This window comes from Mus pahari, chromosome 21 (genome assembly GCF_900095145.1).
Source record: "Mus pahari chromosome 21, PAHARI_EIJ_v1.1, whole genome shotgun sequence".
Lineage (NCBI taxonomy): Eukaryota > Metazoa > Chordata > Mammalia > Rodentia > Muridae > Mus > Mus pahari.
In genome coordinates, this window is record NC_034610.1 from 26,598,256 (window position 1) to 26,613,295 (window position 15,040).

The 15,040-nt window shown below is 48.4% G+C and overlaps 1 protein-coding gene across 4 annotated transcripts in view; it reads left to right on the forward strand.

Annotated features, from left to right (window-relative positions):
• The window catches only part of Pknox1 (PBX/knotted 1 homeobox 1), a 61,021-nt gene extending 47,434 nt beyond the window's left edge, over nucleotides 1–13,587 (forward strand). For 3 of the 4 annotated variants that reach the window (XM_021221274.2, XM_021221275.2, XM_029533085.1), the window contains 6 exons: nucleotides 924–1,023; nucleotides 2,688–2,785; nucleotides 5,884–6,012; nucleotides 8,911–8,987; nucleotides 9,278–9,450; nucleotides 10,650–13,587. In XM_021221274.2, the coding sequence (XP_021076933.1) occupies nucleotides 924–1,023; nucleotides 2,688–2,785; nucleotides 5,884–6,012; nucleotides 8,911–8,987; nucleotides 9,278–9,450; nucleotides 10,650–10,861 (789 nt within the window). In that variant the 3' untranslated portion in view covers nucleotides 10,862–13,587. The remainder of the gene's footprint in view (nucleotides 1–923; nucleotides 1,024–2,687; nucleotides 2,786–5,883; nucleotides 6,013–8,910; nucleotides 8,988–9,277; nucleotides 9,451–10,649) is intronic. The other variant, XM_021221276.2, reaches the window with a different exon arrangement.
• The last annotated feature ends 1,453 nt before the right edge of the window (nucleotides 13,588–15,040 follow it).

The following is a 15,040-nucleotide window of genomic DNA, read 5'->3' on the forward strand; positions in this document are numbered from 1 at the left end:
GAGCAGATGTCACTTAGAGAGTAGTGGTTCTGTGAGCAGATGTCACTTAGAGAGTAGTGGTTCTGTGAGCAGATGTCACTTAGAGAGTAGTGGGTTCTGTGAGCAGATGTCACTTAGAGTGTAGTGGTTCTGTGAGCAGATGTCACTTAGAGAGTAGTGGTTCTGTGAGCAGATGTCACTTAGAGAGCAGTGGGTTCTGTGAGCAGAGGTCACTGAGAGAGCAGTGGGTTTTACTTCCCCACTCCATGCGTGTGTATCCGATGCTTTGGTCATGCTTACGCTTCTGTTACTTTCTTACTCTCCTTGCCATCTGGCAGACCCACTGCTAATAGTGGATGCTTGTTCTCAAACCCTATGGTCCTGGTGAGTTCATTTCTCCATCCTGAGTAAGGTATTCCTCAGTCAGTCCTTAGTATGTCCGTGTCTCTCACAGGGTCCTGTACAAATAGGAACTACTGTTTGCTCCCCTCCTCATCTTTGTGCCATTTGATCCAGTTTCTTGTCTCATTGCATCAGTTGAAATATCCAATGCTGACTAAGTGTGAAGGCAGACTTCCTCCTCTTGTCCCTGGTCGCTTCTGGTGCCTCTCAGCCTGTGGTGTCAGCTCTGCTTGTATTCTTTCTGTCCTAAAGTGTCTGGTTGTTGAGAGCTGTTACCTGAGCCGAGTCTAAGGAGGAAGCCGATCTGAAAGCAGGCTCTCTCTGTTCACCTCCTGGGCTTGAACAGCGGGATCATCATAGCCAGCATGGCTGGCTTTGCATCTCTCTAGTTCCCTTTTCTGAAAGCCTGACACCTGCGTCTGCTCTATGGCCCTGGCCCCCACCTTCCTTACTGCAACATTATGATACCGCTTCCTTTACAGTTTGAACATGGATTTTCTGTGTTGTAATAATTCTCCCACTGTGTGTGTTCTGACATTCAGCAGATTCAGAACGCCATCACAGGCACTCTCAGCCCCCAGGGAATCGTGGTGCCAGCATCAGCCCTACAGCAGGGAAATGTAACCATGGCAACAGTGGCAGGTAGGACCATGGAAACACGGACACTTTTTCCACGAGCTTTTGCAGGAAACTGATCCATTATTTTAGAACGAGCACATATATGTGTCTTTACCTTTCTTTTTTCCTCCTGGTTTTCATTGTGTCTTACAGAGTGCCAATTACTGATATAACAGTGCTAGAGTCCAGAGCAGTTTCAGTACCTGCTTGTTGATTTTCAACAAGTATGTTGTTGTACAGATTGTGTTTCTCTACCAAAAGCATTTGGGAAAAGGTTTTCTATAGGGATTGAGTACACACAGCAAGGGGCTGGAGAGGCGGCTGAGCTGCTGAGAGAAGATTCAAGCCTGACTCCCAGCACCTATGTCAGGCTGTTCACCACCATCCATAACTCTAGGTCGGGAGGTTCCCTATGGGCACTGCACTCCTGTGCCTATACCTACACTCACACATATGCATGCATAGTTAAAATATAAACTAAAAAAAGAAAACATAGAGCAAAAATTAAATTATGATTTCAAATAATAATAGTTTTAAAATACTTAGCTGATGATGAGTGTGGTACGTGCCTGCATGCACAAGTGTAAGCATGTGCAAGCATATGCATGTATATGCATCACGGAGTGTATGTGGAGTACAGAAGACAACTTACAGGTATCATTTCTCTCTTTCCAGCACATGGGTCCCACAGATTAAACCCACGTTATCTCCTCTTGGTAGCAAACACCTTTACCTGATGATGATGCTTGCAGCTTCTCACATAACATAGTTTGTAATTGTGCTAGTCACAGGACCCATAAACTGCTTAGTTGTATTATAAATTGCCAACCAAGTAGGAATATTGCCTTGGTCTTAGTTTAATTTTTATAACAAAACCATTATAGGAGAGGACAGATGAAGCGTTTTCTGTTCTGGGTAGAGTATTGCAGATAGAAGCAGCAGCATGGAGTGGAGCAGGTCTGTAGGGAGTAATAGACATGCTTAGCATGCCTCACAGAGCAGTATGGAGGCAATGTCACCAGAAAGAGAAAGGGTGCTAAGAAACATAAGTAGGGTGCAGGGTGGCACAGTACCAGGAGGCAGAGGCAGGTGGAGTTCAGTGAGCTCAAGGACAACCAGGGCTACAAGAAAGACCTGTTTCTAAACACAAACGAAAAAGAAGAGGCCAGCAGAAATCTAGAATAAAGATGTCAGTTATCTAGTACCTTTAGTCAAGTTCTGGATATGTGCTATTTGTGGGAAAGGAAAGCAGAGGCAAGCAAAGAGGAGAGGCCCGCCACATTCCGGTGACAAGGGACGGAGCCATGCAGAGCAGAATTGGGGTGATAATTTGTCTGACTTAATAGTTTGCCAAGTATTGTTGACCTTTTGAAGTGTCTAAAAGGCTCCCCAACAGGCTTTTTGTTTCTTCCCTAAGCACATCAGAGAGAATGACTCTAAATCATTAAGACTGAAAAGTAGGGCTGGTGAGATGGCTCAGTGGGTAAGAGCACCCGACTGCTCCAGAGTTCAAATCCCAGCAACCACATGGTGGCTCATAACCATCAATAACAAGATCTGACTCCCTCTTCTGGAGTGTCTGAAGACAGCTACAGTGTATTTACATATAATAAATAAATAAATCTTTAAAAAAAAAAAAAAAAAGACTGAAAAGTAGTTAATCTTTAAATTCTCTTTTCCTTTTTGAGGTGGCACAGTATACCAGCCTGTCACCGTCGTCACTCCACAAGGCCAAGTGGTCACGCAGACATTATCTCCTGGGACAATTAGGATCCAGAACTCGCAGGTGTGTGTCACCTTCTAGACAGACTTGTTATGAGTGCTGCTTGGGTAGGGGGCAGTGGAGTGGGCTAAGCTGCCTGCTTCTTGTGATTGTCATTTGTTGTCAAGTAGCCTCTGGTGGCTTTGTTTCTTTTCTTGCTTTATCTGCCTTATTGTGGAAATCTGCAAATTTCCGAACAGTCTGAGACACCAGGAGGTTATTCATGGCCCTGGAAGCAGCCATGGCCAGTGGCAAGGCTGGCTTAGGGAGTGTCTGCCATGTGCACTCACCAAGACTCCAAGTCCAGGCACAACAGCCAGGCAGAATTTTCAGAAGCACAGAGCCCAGACATTCCAAGCGCTGGAGGCATCCGGGGCCTCTGCCTGACATCCTTGATGTGACTGCGGTCCTGTGTTGAAGCCAGACTCTCACCTTCAGGCGTTTGGCTTCCAGAACAAGAGGTGACCTGTGACTTACCATGGCCATGGTCAATCTACAGTCTTCCGTTCCATTGTAGTAAAATGTAGATATTGGATCTTCCTGGCTGGAAGGCCCTCTAAGTTCTGGAAACATGACAACATGACCTTTCTTTTTTTTTAATTAAGACAAGGTTTAAAATATAGTTCTTTCTTTGTGCACATGCCTTCACTCCGTGAGGTCTCTGTCCATGTCCTCATCACAGATTCTCATGTGTAGCCCTGGGTGCAGTCCAAGTGGGCTGCAGTGACTCAGTGGTCTGGGTAGTCTGGAGCTGCCATCTTGGCTACAGAGGTTTGGGAGCCACACTGGAGAAAAAGATGCAGGTGTCACTGACATAGGTGGCAGCTTGAGAGCTGACCCGAGCTTCGTGACTGCTTAGGCCCAGGCGTAGAGGAGAGCCAGATCTCACTGATGCTGCCTCTATCGCCACACCAGCTCCCTTCCCTTGTGTTTTTCCATTTAAAATGTTTGCAACAACACAGCCATGTCCACTCACTGCATAGTTTTGTTAGGATTGAATTATGCTTCCTCTAGGCAGAAGACATTTTAAGTCAAATGATGAGCTAGTACTGTAGCATATACTCATTTGTCTTGTTGGAAAAGAAAGTGGTTTTTTGTTTGCTTTAGGGACATTGGGACAGGATTTCACTTCATACATTGCCTGGCCTGGAAGTCACTGTGACCTTTCTGCTCAGCCTCCCAAATGCGAAAAGCCTTCCATGTAACTGAGTTTCCTTAGGAACAAAGGTTGCTCGCTTTAAATAGCAAGCATGCTGAGTCTAAGCACTTCAAGACATGCTTTCTGACCCTCGTTCCCACAGTTTCCCACTGTCACTCGGGTGCCAGCCTTGGTCGGTCACACTGCCTGGTGACAGCAGACTAGAGCTGGGTCTTGTGGGAAGTCTTTCTTCTGCTCACATGCACCCATGAAGAGATGGTTTTGAGGGTGAGGAGAGGGTAAGAGGGAGGTTTTCATGAATTACTAGCTGGCCTTAGCCTCTATATAACAAAAGAGTTATGTAGACTTTTCACCCTCTGTTTCCGCCTTCTGAGTGTTAGGGTGCCAGCATATGTCATGGAACCCAATTACTTCCATAGCTGCAGCTCCACCTGCCTGGCACCCCGTTCTTAACCACCGGTACTCAAAGAGTGTCAGGTTTTCACTCCCTGCCCTCTCACCCTTACTTGGGATGTTTTTATGAGGTGGAGTGTGTCACAGCTTAGCCCTCAGGGCACTGTAGGCAGGCCACAGATCTGAACCGTTCTCCGTTCCCCTCAGGTCCCCTCCAAATCCTTGATCCATTTATTCCACTATTCCCGTGTGTTTCTAAAGGAAAGCTTGCCTCTGTTGAATGCCCTTGAAATGTGCTCGCCTGCCTTTCACTGCTGCAGGGCTCCACTCTGACCCCTGACACACCGTCTGTCTCCAGTTGCACCATGCCAGCTGCATGGTGACCCCTAGCCACAGCCCTGCTGCACACTCAACAGTGGCTCTGCAAGGTTTTCAGTATGTAAGTGTCCAGAGTGCCAGGTGACACATCAGTGCTGCCTGTCCTGCCAGAGCCAGCTGCTTCAGGGCTGTCTTCCTCCCTGAGCCTGCTGTGCTGGTCCTTCCTGTGAAGGTCATTGCAGAGGCTGCTGATGGAGGCAGGAAGAGTGGGGTGAGAGCTCCCAGGTTCTTCTCTAGCATACTACCCTCCAGGAGCTTGGAAGCTTCGTGACAGACATAGTAGGGTGGTGGAACCCACACTGACAGTTCATGATCACCCTAAACCTCATTAGCCCCGTGATGCACTGCAGAGGTTAGGATCTGTGAACAGTGCCTGCCTGGAGGCGTAGGTCAGCCGTCGACAACAGTACAGTGTATAGGAAGACATCACTTTGCAGAGTCTAAGAGTTGTAGGACTTAGCTGGGCGTGGTGGCGCAGGCCTTTAATCCTAGCACTTGGGAGGCAGAGGCAGGTGGATTTCTGGAGTTCGAGGCCAGCCTGGTTACAAAGTGAGTTCCAGGACAGCCAGGGCTACACAGAGAAACCTTGTCTCGAAAAACCAAAAAAGAGTTGTAGGGCTTGCATGCTGAGAAGGTGGGAATGAAGACCAAATATTATTGTTGACAGTGTCAGGCGTGCCCTTAGTCCGTACAGGGTCTCAACACATGCCTCTTTTTTTTTTTTTTTTTTTTTTTTTTTTCTTTATTTACAGTTCAAATGCTATCCCAGAAGTTCCCTATACCCCCCTCCGCCCCTGCTCCCCTACCCACCCACTCCCANTACTTGGCCCAGGCCTTCCCTTGTGCTGGGTCATATAAAGTTTGCAAGACCAAGGGGCCTCTNTTCCCAGTGATGGCNNATTAGGCCATCTTCTGCTACATATGCAGCTAGAGACACAAGCTCAGGGGGTACTGGTTAGTTCATATTATTGTTCCACCTACAGGGTTGCAGCCCCCTTCATCTCCTTGGGTACTTTCTCTAGCTCCTCCATTGGGGACCCTGTGTTCCATCCAATAGCTGGCTAGCACATGCCTCTTTACTGTAAATAAGCCCAGGAGAGGACCTTGGTAAGGCCTCCATCTGAAGTTGTAAGCTACTTGATGTGTTGGCATTTCAAGGCCTTTCTGACGTTATTTATCAATTGTGTGAAAGCTGCAGTTGCAGTTGAACCAAGACCTCAGCATCTTGCATCAAGAGGATGGCTCCTCCAAGAACAAGAGGGGTGTCTTGCCGAAGCACGCCACCAACGTGATGCGGTCCTGGCTCTTTCAGCACATAGGGGTAAGAGTGCATTGGCTACACCATAAAGGACCGTGAGACACCCTCCTGGCTGTGGCCCTGGGGAAACTGAATTGCATTTGTTGCATATAGGTCTAAGTGTTGATACTATTCTGTGACCATGGTAGGGACTGAGCACAGGTCTCTAATAATGGCTTCAAGAAACTTAAATGCAGCAGGGATCCCCACTGGTGGAAAGGGAGTAAAGTCCATTATGTGTCTTTTGGTCAGAACAACCCTTACAGTCTGATGGGGCGGACAGGAAAAGCAGGCAAAGAAAAGGACACTGGAACAGATGAGCAAGCCACAGAGTCCTGCAGTGTATTCAAGAGGAAGATGCCATCGGGCGTGGTGTCACACGCCTTTAATCCCAGCACTTGGGAGGCAGAGGCAGGCGGATTTCTGAGTTCGAGGCCAGCCTGGTCTACATAGTGAGTTCCAGGACAGCCAGGACTACACAGAGAAACCCTGTCTCAGAAAAAAAAAAAAGAGGAAGATGCCAGAAGCGACAGGCACATCGTGAAGTTGAGCCAACACATGACTTATTTAGTTTCAAATGAGTGGTCCAGGCAGGAAGGGTGTCACACAAGTGTATATGGATAGGGCTGCCAGCAAAGGTGGTGTCAGGTAAAGGACAGGGGGTGATGGCCAGAGCCGTGGCTGAGGTGCTGCATTGGATGCACCTCGCTCCTTTTCAGGTGCCAGCATCGTATCACCCTTCCCTTAGTGAGTTAATAACTCCTACATAAACCCTGGTCATAAGGACCAGTGAGGACCTCTCCTGTCTGGCTGGTGCCCCTGCTCCTCCTTGTCCTCGTTTTCTAACCTGCGGGGCAGCAGAGACGGCTGTCTGAGTCTGTCTCTAGGCTTCTGTGTCTGGCCTCACTTTTCTTGTTTTTACATAGCTTTTTACACAGGTTCTAAGGAGAAGCAAGTCCTTTCCTCGGAGCAAGTCCTTTCCTGAGAGCTTTCTGAAACAAGCTCTCACTGTGTGGCCAGCTGGCCTCAGGCTTGCCACTCTCCTGCCTCTACCTCTCGGTGCTGATGCTGCAGGTTTGCACAGGCCTACTGAACTCGTTGAGTTTATGAGCTTAGTGTGGGACAGTGGCTCTCAGCCTTCCTAACAATGCGACCTTTAATGCAGTCCTCATGCTGTGGGGACCCCGACCAAAGAGTCATTTCACTTCTACTTCCTAACTGTCATTTAGTCACTGCTAGGAATTGTATGTAATGTGTTATTTTTGGCGTTTGAGGTTTACCACTGGTTGGGAAGCACTGGTCAAGGTAAGAGCAGACCCCATGTTCACAACCTCAGACTGAGCCACACTCTCACCTGTCAGGTCCAGCAGACCACCCTGTCGACCTCTGCTACGGCCAGACTGATGCCGTGCCATTCCACTCCCACTGTGATGAGCATGACTTTTCCAGATCAAAATCAAAATGAAGACAGACACTTGTGTTCTCTCTCTCTCTCTCCTCTCTCTCTCTCTCTCTCCCTCTCCCTCTCCCTCTCCCTCTCCCTCTCCCTCTTTGTTTGTGTGGTTGGTTTGGGTTTGTCTGGTTGTTGAGACAGGGTTTCTCTGTGTAGCACTGACTGTCCTGGAACTCACTCTGTAGACCAGGCTGGCCTTGAAATCAACAGAAATCCGCCTGCCTCTGCCTCCTGGTGCTGGGATCAAAGGTGTGCGCCACAACACCTGGTGACACAGGGTTTCTTAAAGGCGCCACTCATACCAGGGCCCAGCGCCCAGACTCAGGGATTTGATGGTGAGGTTTCTCTGCCTCCTCACATGGTGGTCCTCAGTCCTGAGGCGGGGTTTGGGTGAACTATTCTGGCCTTTTGTAAAGGGAGTACAGCAGACACTCTACCCCCGCCCTGCGCTTCGCTCTTTCCTTACCAACAGCATAGGTATTGCTCTGCTTTCCAGAAGTACCATAGACATTTGGGACAACCAACTCGGAAGGGAAAAAAGGTTTATGCTGCTTACAGTTTTAGAATTCTGGCCTATGATTGGTAGCATCGTGGCTATAGACCTTAGGTAGGGGTATCTAATAGCAATGGTGGAACCATATAACAGAGCAAGGTGCACAGCTCCCAGCCAGGAAGGAGGAGAGGAAAGGGTCGGCTTCTATCGCCCAGTGGCATAAGGTCCTCCCCTTGGCTCTGTCTCCTGAGTTTTTACCAGCTCACCATAACAGCAGCCTGTGCCTAGGCCTGTAGCACAAGGTAGGAGTCAGTTTCTGTACTACAGCCTCATGTGACTCCGCAGAGATTTGACCCTGAGAAAGCACTCGGTGATGTCAGTCCAAGTGTCAGTTTATTCTCATGCTTGAAGTAGGTGCCGTGTGTCACTCATATGATTAACTCTCAGCAACGTTGATACAGGTGTGCTGTGTTGAGGCTCAGCTGGCGCTGGGCACAGACGACGCCCCACAGCAGGACTGCAGCTTCCACTGCCAGTCCTGCTGCCTGGACACCTTGGGATACTGACTGACTCTGTTCTCACCCAACACTGACAGTGCTGTTGTGTTGAATATGCTTGGAAAGGGAGCTTCTGCATTCCTACCTGAATGTTTCTAAAACAAGGACTTGTGAGACGGAGGTCCAGCGTGCTGACAGCTCTGCCACATCAGCCTTTACGTTTGCTTTTAAGTTTCCTCCTGCTGCGACCCTTACAGGCCCACATGCTGTGCTGACTAACCAGAGCATCGCTGTGTTGCTACTTCAGAACTATAATTTTGTTATGTTGGCAATTGTCATGGAGACATCTGACATGCAGGGTGTCTGATACGTGACACTCAAAGGGATCACAACTCACAGCTGAGACCCACTGGCCGAGATAGTCTTGGGTTTAAAAAAAAATCAAAGCCCAAGGTAATAGTAACCATCTTTATTTTCAGCATCCCTACCCAACGGAGGATGAGAAAAAGCAGATTGCTGCTCAGACAAACTTGACGCTGCTTCAAGTCAACAACTGGTAAGACGACTGCTCGCTAACACTGCACCAGCACTGTGCCAGAGCCTGGCCTCCTCACATGTTCTGTGCTGCCATGAACGCACAGAGACCCATCTACTTTTGCTAGGATTAAAGGCGTGGCATGTGCCACCTTGCCCAACTAAATTAATTGTTTTTAAAAAAGATCTGTCCCTGCTTTTCTGTAGACCTACATAGTCTGTGTGCTTGTCACGCATGTTCCTCGTGTCAGCGTGACTTCTGAGGAATGCTCTCCTGTCCCAAATCCGCACAAGCTCTTTGTCCATTCACAGGTTCATCAACGCGCGAAGACGAATTCTCCAGCCAATGTTGGATTCCAGCTGTTCCGAGGCTCCAAAAACAAAGAAAAAGCCTGCCCAGAACAGGCCAGTTCAGAGGTTTTGGCCAGATTCTCTTGCATCAGGAGTGGCACAAGCAACACCCAGCGAGCTCGCCATGTCAGAAGGTACGTCACTTCAGGTGGTCAAAGGTGGGAACAACGGGCCAGGTCAGCTGCTGTCAACTGTGCCTGAGTGCAGGTCCCTTTCTTTGCATCTAAGATTCAAGGCTGGCAAGATGGCTCACTGGGTAAAGGCACTTACCACCAAGCCTAATGACCGAAGTTTGATGACTGGGGAGGATCAACTCTTTTTTTTTTTTTTTAAAAGATTTATTTATTTATTATATGTAAGTACACTGTAGCTGTCTTCAGACTCTCCAGAAGAGGGAGTCAGATCTCATTAAGGATGGTTGTGAGCCACCATGTGGTTGCTGGGATTTGAACTCTGCACCTTTGGAAGAGCAGTCAGGTGCTCTTACCCGCTGAGCCATCTCACCAGCCCTGAGAACCAACTCTTAAAAGTTGCCCACTGACTTCCACACCGTGCCTAAATTACATTACACTCTCACATACTGAACAAATAGATGTTTCAAAATGAATAAGACAGGAGGAGAGATCCATGGGCGGGTGTCCAGTTTTGCACTTCTTTCCTTTCTAACGGTCAACACAGACAGCAGAGTCAAGCCGTTCCCCTGGCTGCTTCCTTTGTGCCTGTCTATTGCTTTCGGCCTTCCCCGCCTCTCCAGTGTCTGGCTTGTTTTGATGGCCTTGAACCCCTGGACTTAAGCCCTTTCCCGTCAGCAGTACTGACTAGGGTATGCACACTTCCCTCTGGGTGTGTGTTTGAATGTATTTGTGTCTTCCTCTTCTTCTTCTTCTTTTGTTTTTTCTTATTATTTTATTTATCTGTATTCTACCTCCCCCATCTTCTTTTTTCTTCACCATTGCTATATTCTGCTATGTGCTTGGGGAGCTTTGGGGACAGTTTTTAAGTTTTGTTTTTGAGATGCTGAATGTGGAACCACTAGCCTCAATGCTACTCTCTGAGTCCATCCTGGCCCCTGCACACACGCGCGCACACACACACACACAGCTGTCATTGCCATTGGTGCTCTCTCCTATCTGCTTCATGCTGGGTTGTCTCTGGTACCCTTTCTGCTACCGCCTTCCTTCACATGATACCAATCTTGTCCATTATATACGGTGCCTTTCTAGAAGTGTGGGAGGTTTGTGCCCTCCTTTCCTGACTGACAAGCAGGCAGCACCTGCCTGTGCTTTGCTCTGAGGACTACTGAAGGTAGTAACCCTGGTGTGCTCTGCTGCAGGTGCAGTTGTGACCATCACCACTCCCGTAAACATGAATGTGGACAGCCTTCAGTCCCTGTCCTCAGATGGGGCCACCCTGGCCGTACAGCAGGTCATGATGGCGGGGCAGAGTGAGGACGAGTCGGTGGATAGCACAGAGGATGAGGGCGCCGCCCTGGCGCCCACGCACATTGGCGGGCTGGTGCTGGAGAACAGTGACTCCCTTCAGTAGGATGCACCAACGGGGCCAGCATGGAGCTGGGACACCAGACTCTTTACTGTTTGCACTGCAAACATTTTACAGTTGTCTTTGTAACCTGTTTTATATGTAGACATAGAGGAGTGCACTTTTGTATTTCACAGCAAGCGTCAAGACATCTTTGCTGGTGCAGCAGCTTCCTTCAGCTGTGTGCGGATGGGTTTTAATGCTGGAAGCACGGCACCGCCCCTTGAGTCCTTGGCGAGATTAAGGGACAGTGCTGCCATTATCTGAACAGTTATGCAGTTGCAATTGAGTTGTGTGGTTTACAGCAGGTCTGCAGGCGGCTGCTGCTGCTGCTCACAGGTCTGAAAGATGACCTGCATGCAGGCTGCAGAGCGAGAAGACGCTGGCCCCGTGGGCTGTGGGTGCCCACCACACACTTCAGTTCTCTCAGGCAGCATTTGCCTGTTTCATTTGCTATATAGAAAAAGAAACTCCTATTTTTACCTTGCTGGGATTATTGGATAAAAAGCTATTTTTATAAATCAGTTATTAATTGGATTATGACTATATTGAGGATAAATTTCTAGAGAAGCAACAGCACATGCTTGTCTTTCGATTCGGAATGTTCTGAAAGGCGGCCACCCGTGCATGGTCTCCTGCTCCCTGGGGAGGAGGGGGCTCGCCTCAGCTGCTAAAAGGAAACAACTGTCAAGTGAGCTTTTGACATCTCCAGTTTCTGCTCATGTGTGATGCAGACTGCTGCATTCTACAGTCGCTAGAGCATCTTACACAGTGTGCTCAGTAGGACGTACGGTAAGCGAGGGCTCTGCCGCACCTAGTCTGACTGCAGCTCCATGGCTGCCTGGCTGTGGTAACTGGGTGGTAATTTTAGATTTTTTTTTTTTTTTAGTTAAAACCTGTTATACATAGAATGTTTATTATAAACTAATATAAAGCGTGCTCTGCCCCACTGGCTCAGAGCTGGGGTAAAGAGCAAACACCTAAACTGTCTTTCTTACTGGCAGACACCTAGAAGTTAGAAACTTGGCAGTGGGGCCCACTGGTAGCTCTCACTGTCACTCACCCTCCAGGCTCCTCCCCCTCTCTTACCACTCCAGATTGAGGACAGTTTGAGGACCTCATTTCTGAGTGTCAAGTCTGAGGTCTTGGGAAGCTTTTTCTTAGGAAAAAAGCACCTGTCTTCACAGTGGGACCTAGGCCACCTGCTGATGGGGACAGCTGTGCTGTCGTCTAGGGGTCCCTGCCCTGGGCCCCACCGTTACCCTAGGGGGACCTCTTTAGCTAAGTCAGGAATGGTTCACCATCACCCCGAATGTCTTGATTCTCTTCCGCCACCGAGCACACCTGAACAGCTAAGTAGTCAGCAAGAGAAATGGGGTCCTTCTGAACCAGGTAAGGTGCCTCCCTACAGAGACCAGGTCGGCAAAATAGACACCCCAAACTTGCCAGCAACTCCTTTGAGGAGAGAATACATTTCAAGCAGCCTTTCCCTTACCTATTCACAAACTGTTTTAATAGTTTATTAAAGTCAGGCATACAAAAGCCTGCACGGACAGCTGGCTGTATTAGGTTTAGAGCAGAAGCCATCACTCCTGTGAGCCCTGCAGAGGTCCCCGCAAAGGAAGCACGGTCCCTGCCGCACCCGCTGGTGGCTGCTCTAGCGGCCTTGCTCTTGCTCCGCCCCCATGGCTGGGATTCGAACACCATCCTCTATCGTGTCCTTTCCAGTTGAAATCATCTTTCCTAAGCACTGAACTTTCTCATCTACTAAATCAGAGGAATATCATGACGCTCGTAAGAGAACCCCAGGCACGGTGACACGCTCCTGTAATCCCAACACTCAGGAACCTGAGACAGGAGGCAAGCCTGGGCTACTTAACTTGACCCTGTCTAAAAAAAAAAAAAAAAAGCTTGTAAAAGAGCTGGCACAGGGTCATACATATCCTTTCACCTCCCCGTGCACAGAGATGCTTTTAAGTGATCCCTGGAGGCAAGCCATGCTGGTTCATAGAGTTCCTGCCCAGCAGATTTGGTGTCTGCCAGTTGCACCTTCAAGACACCTGCTTGCTGGGCGCCATGGCATGTTCCTGTGTACAAGCACTTAGGAGGCTGAAACAGGAGGATTGCTGTGAGGTCAAGTTGGCCTCTAGTGTGTAGTGAAACCCGGTCTCAAAAAAAAAATAATAATTGAGGAAAACTCCTGCTCGCCTTTCCTTGGCCAGCGCAGAAAACCTTTGCGCTTTGTTTAAATGGTCAGAGTGTAGCATTCACGCCTGTTAAAGTCCTCCCAAACATTGGAGCCTTTTGAATGTGTTCTGAGACCTACAGTCAACCCGTGTCATTCCTGCTGTTTGGCTGTCTAGCAGAAATCTAGACTGGCTGACCCACTCCTCCGGTGGGCTCAGGTTTTCTGCTTGCTTGAGTCCAGATTGTCAAATAGAAGTGCATATGCAATATGCACTGTGACCCTGGCGGCTAGGGCTGATGGGCCACTGTGTAGCCTGCTGGGTGGCCAGTGCTCCTCCCCCACAGCTGGCAGGGAAACGCCCATCCTGAGGCCCCTCCTGCAGGTTGTGACTGGAACACAGCCTTCTTCAGTTAAGTTTGGTCTTTGAAACTGACAATCTTTAAAATGTGAATACTGTAACAATATGTTTTCTTGGATTGTTGTCTTTAAAAGGATTTTTGTGAAGCAATTGATTTATCAAAGAAAAAAAAAATTAAAACCAGAAACACGCCTTGTGGACGATTGATTCTGTAAAGCTTGTGCTACCAAAGCGGACTTTTTCACTCCTAGGTGAGATCCTCAAGATTGTCACACATCTTACAGTGACACCAGGGTGGCAAGCTGAGGCTACCCTCGCTGTTGGGCTTCAATTAGTTGACATTTTCTCAAGGAAAAAAATTGCAAAGCAGATTTTTCATCATAACATTTCATAAGCTGGATTATTTTGGCCTAACAAGAGAATGATTGATGGGTGCAGACCTGTAACCTTTGCTGGTTCCACACTGTAAAACCCCTTGCAAGGTGCCCCTGGGCACGTCCAGGCAGTGTCACAGGTCTCCCACTCGTGCTTGGAGCCGTGGGCCAACCGGCTGTTTTCCCTCAGAAGTGTGTCTAAGGGCTAGGGTGGTGTTCTCAGTTGATATAGCCTGGCATGCACAGAACCCTGGGTTCAGTGGTCAGTACCTCATAATCCTGGCAGTTGGGAGTCGAGGGTCAGAAAAGCAGAAGCCCAAGCTCAAACTAGACTGCTTCCTAAATCTGAAGGAGAGACCATGTCTCAAAAGAGCATCTGAAATTGACTCTGGGTGGCCAGTGGCAGGAAGTATTTGACTTTCAGAAGGTGGAGGTCTGTGTCCTTGAACTCTGCTGTCCAAGGTGGATAGATAAGACCATGGGCCACCAGTCCCAGGTTCTCAAGGGTTTCCTTTGTGAGAAGGGAGAGTCTGGCTTACAGGTTTCACCGAACTTGAAAATGATGTCTGTGGCTAACAAGGCCCAACATGCCTATTCAGACAGAAACAAGCAGAGGCCTAGCAGACACCACAGGTAGGTGACAGGTTCGGATTAAAGTTTAGGGTTTTGTATTTTGTTGATTTATACAGTGCTTAGCCCACAAGCCTTTCTATGAACTCAGAGGAAGCCCTGGTATCATAGTTATGTGTCTTTGTACAGTTAGAACTCTAGCCTTTGCTGGGTCCTATGAGCCCCACCCCCTCTTTCAGACCTAAATGTTGCCAGATATAGTGGCTCATGCCAATAATCCAAGTGTCTAGGATGCTGAGGCAGTGGAATTGCAGTTCCAAAGACAGCCCTGGCAACATAGCACATGGGACTACAGAAGCAAAAAAGTAAGGTTATGCCACAGACCACCCCAGTCAGGTATGGGGGTCCCTGGAATGAGGGTCCTTGAAGCTAGGTGGATAAGGGTTCGGTGGTGTCAAACAGACACAGACGGGCTGGAGAGATGGCTCAGTGGTTAAGAGCACTGATTGTTCTTCCAAAGGTCCTGAGTTCAAATCCCAGCAACCACATGATGGCTCACAACCATCCGTAATGACATCTGATGCCCTGTACTGGTGTGTCTGAAGACAGCTACAGTGTGCTTACATATAAATAATAAATAAACCTTTAAAAAAAAAAAAACAGACAACATAGACGCAGTTTAAGTCTGAGTGTAT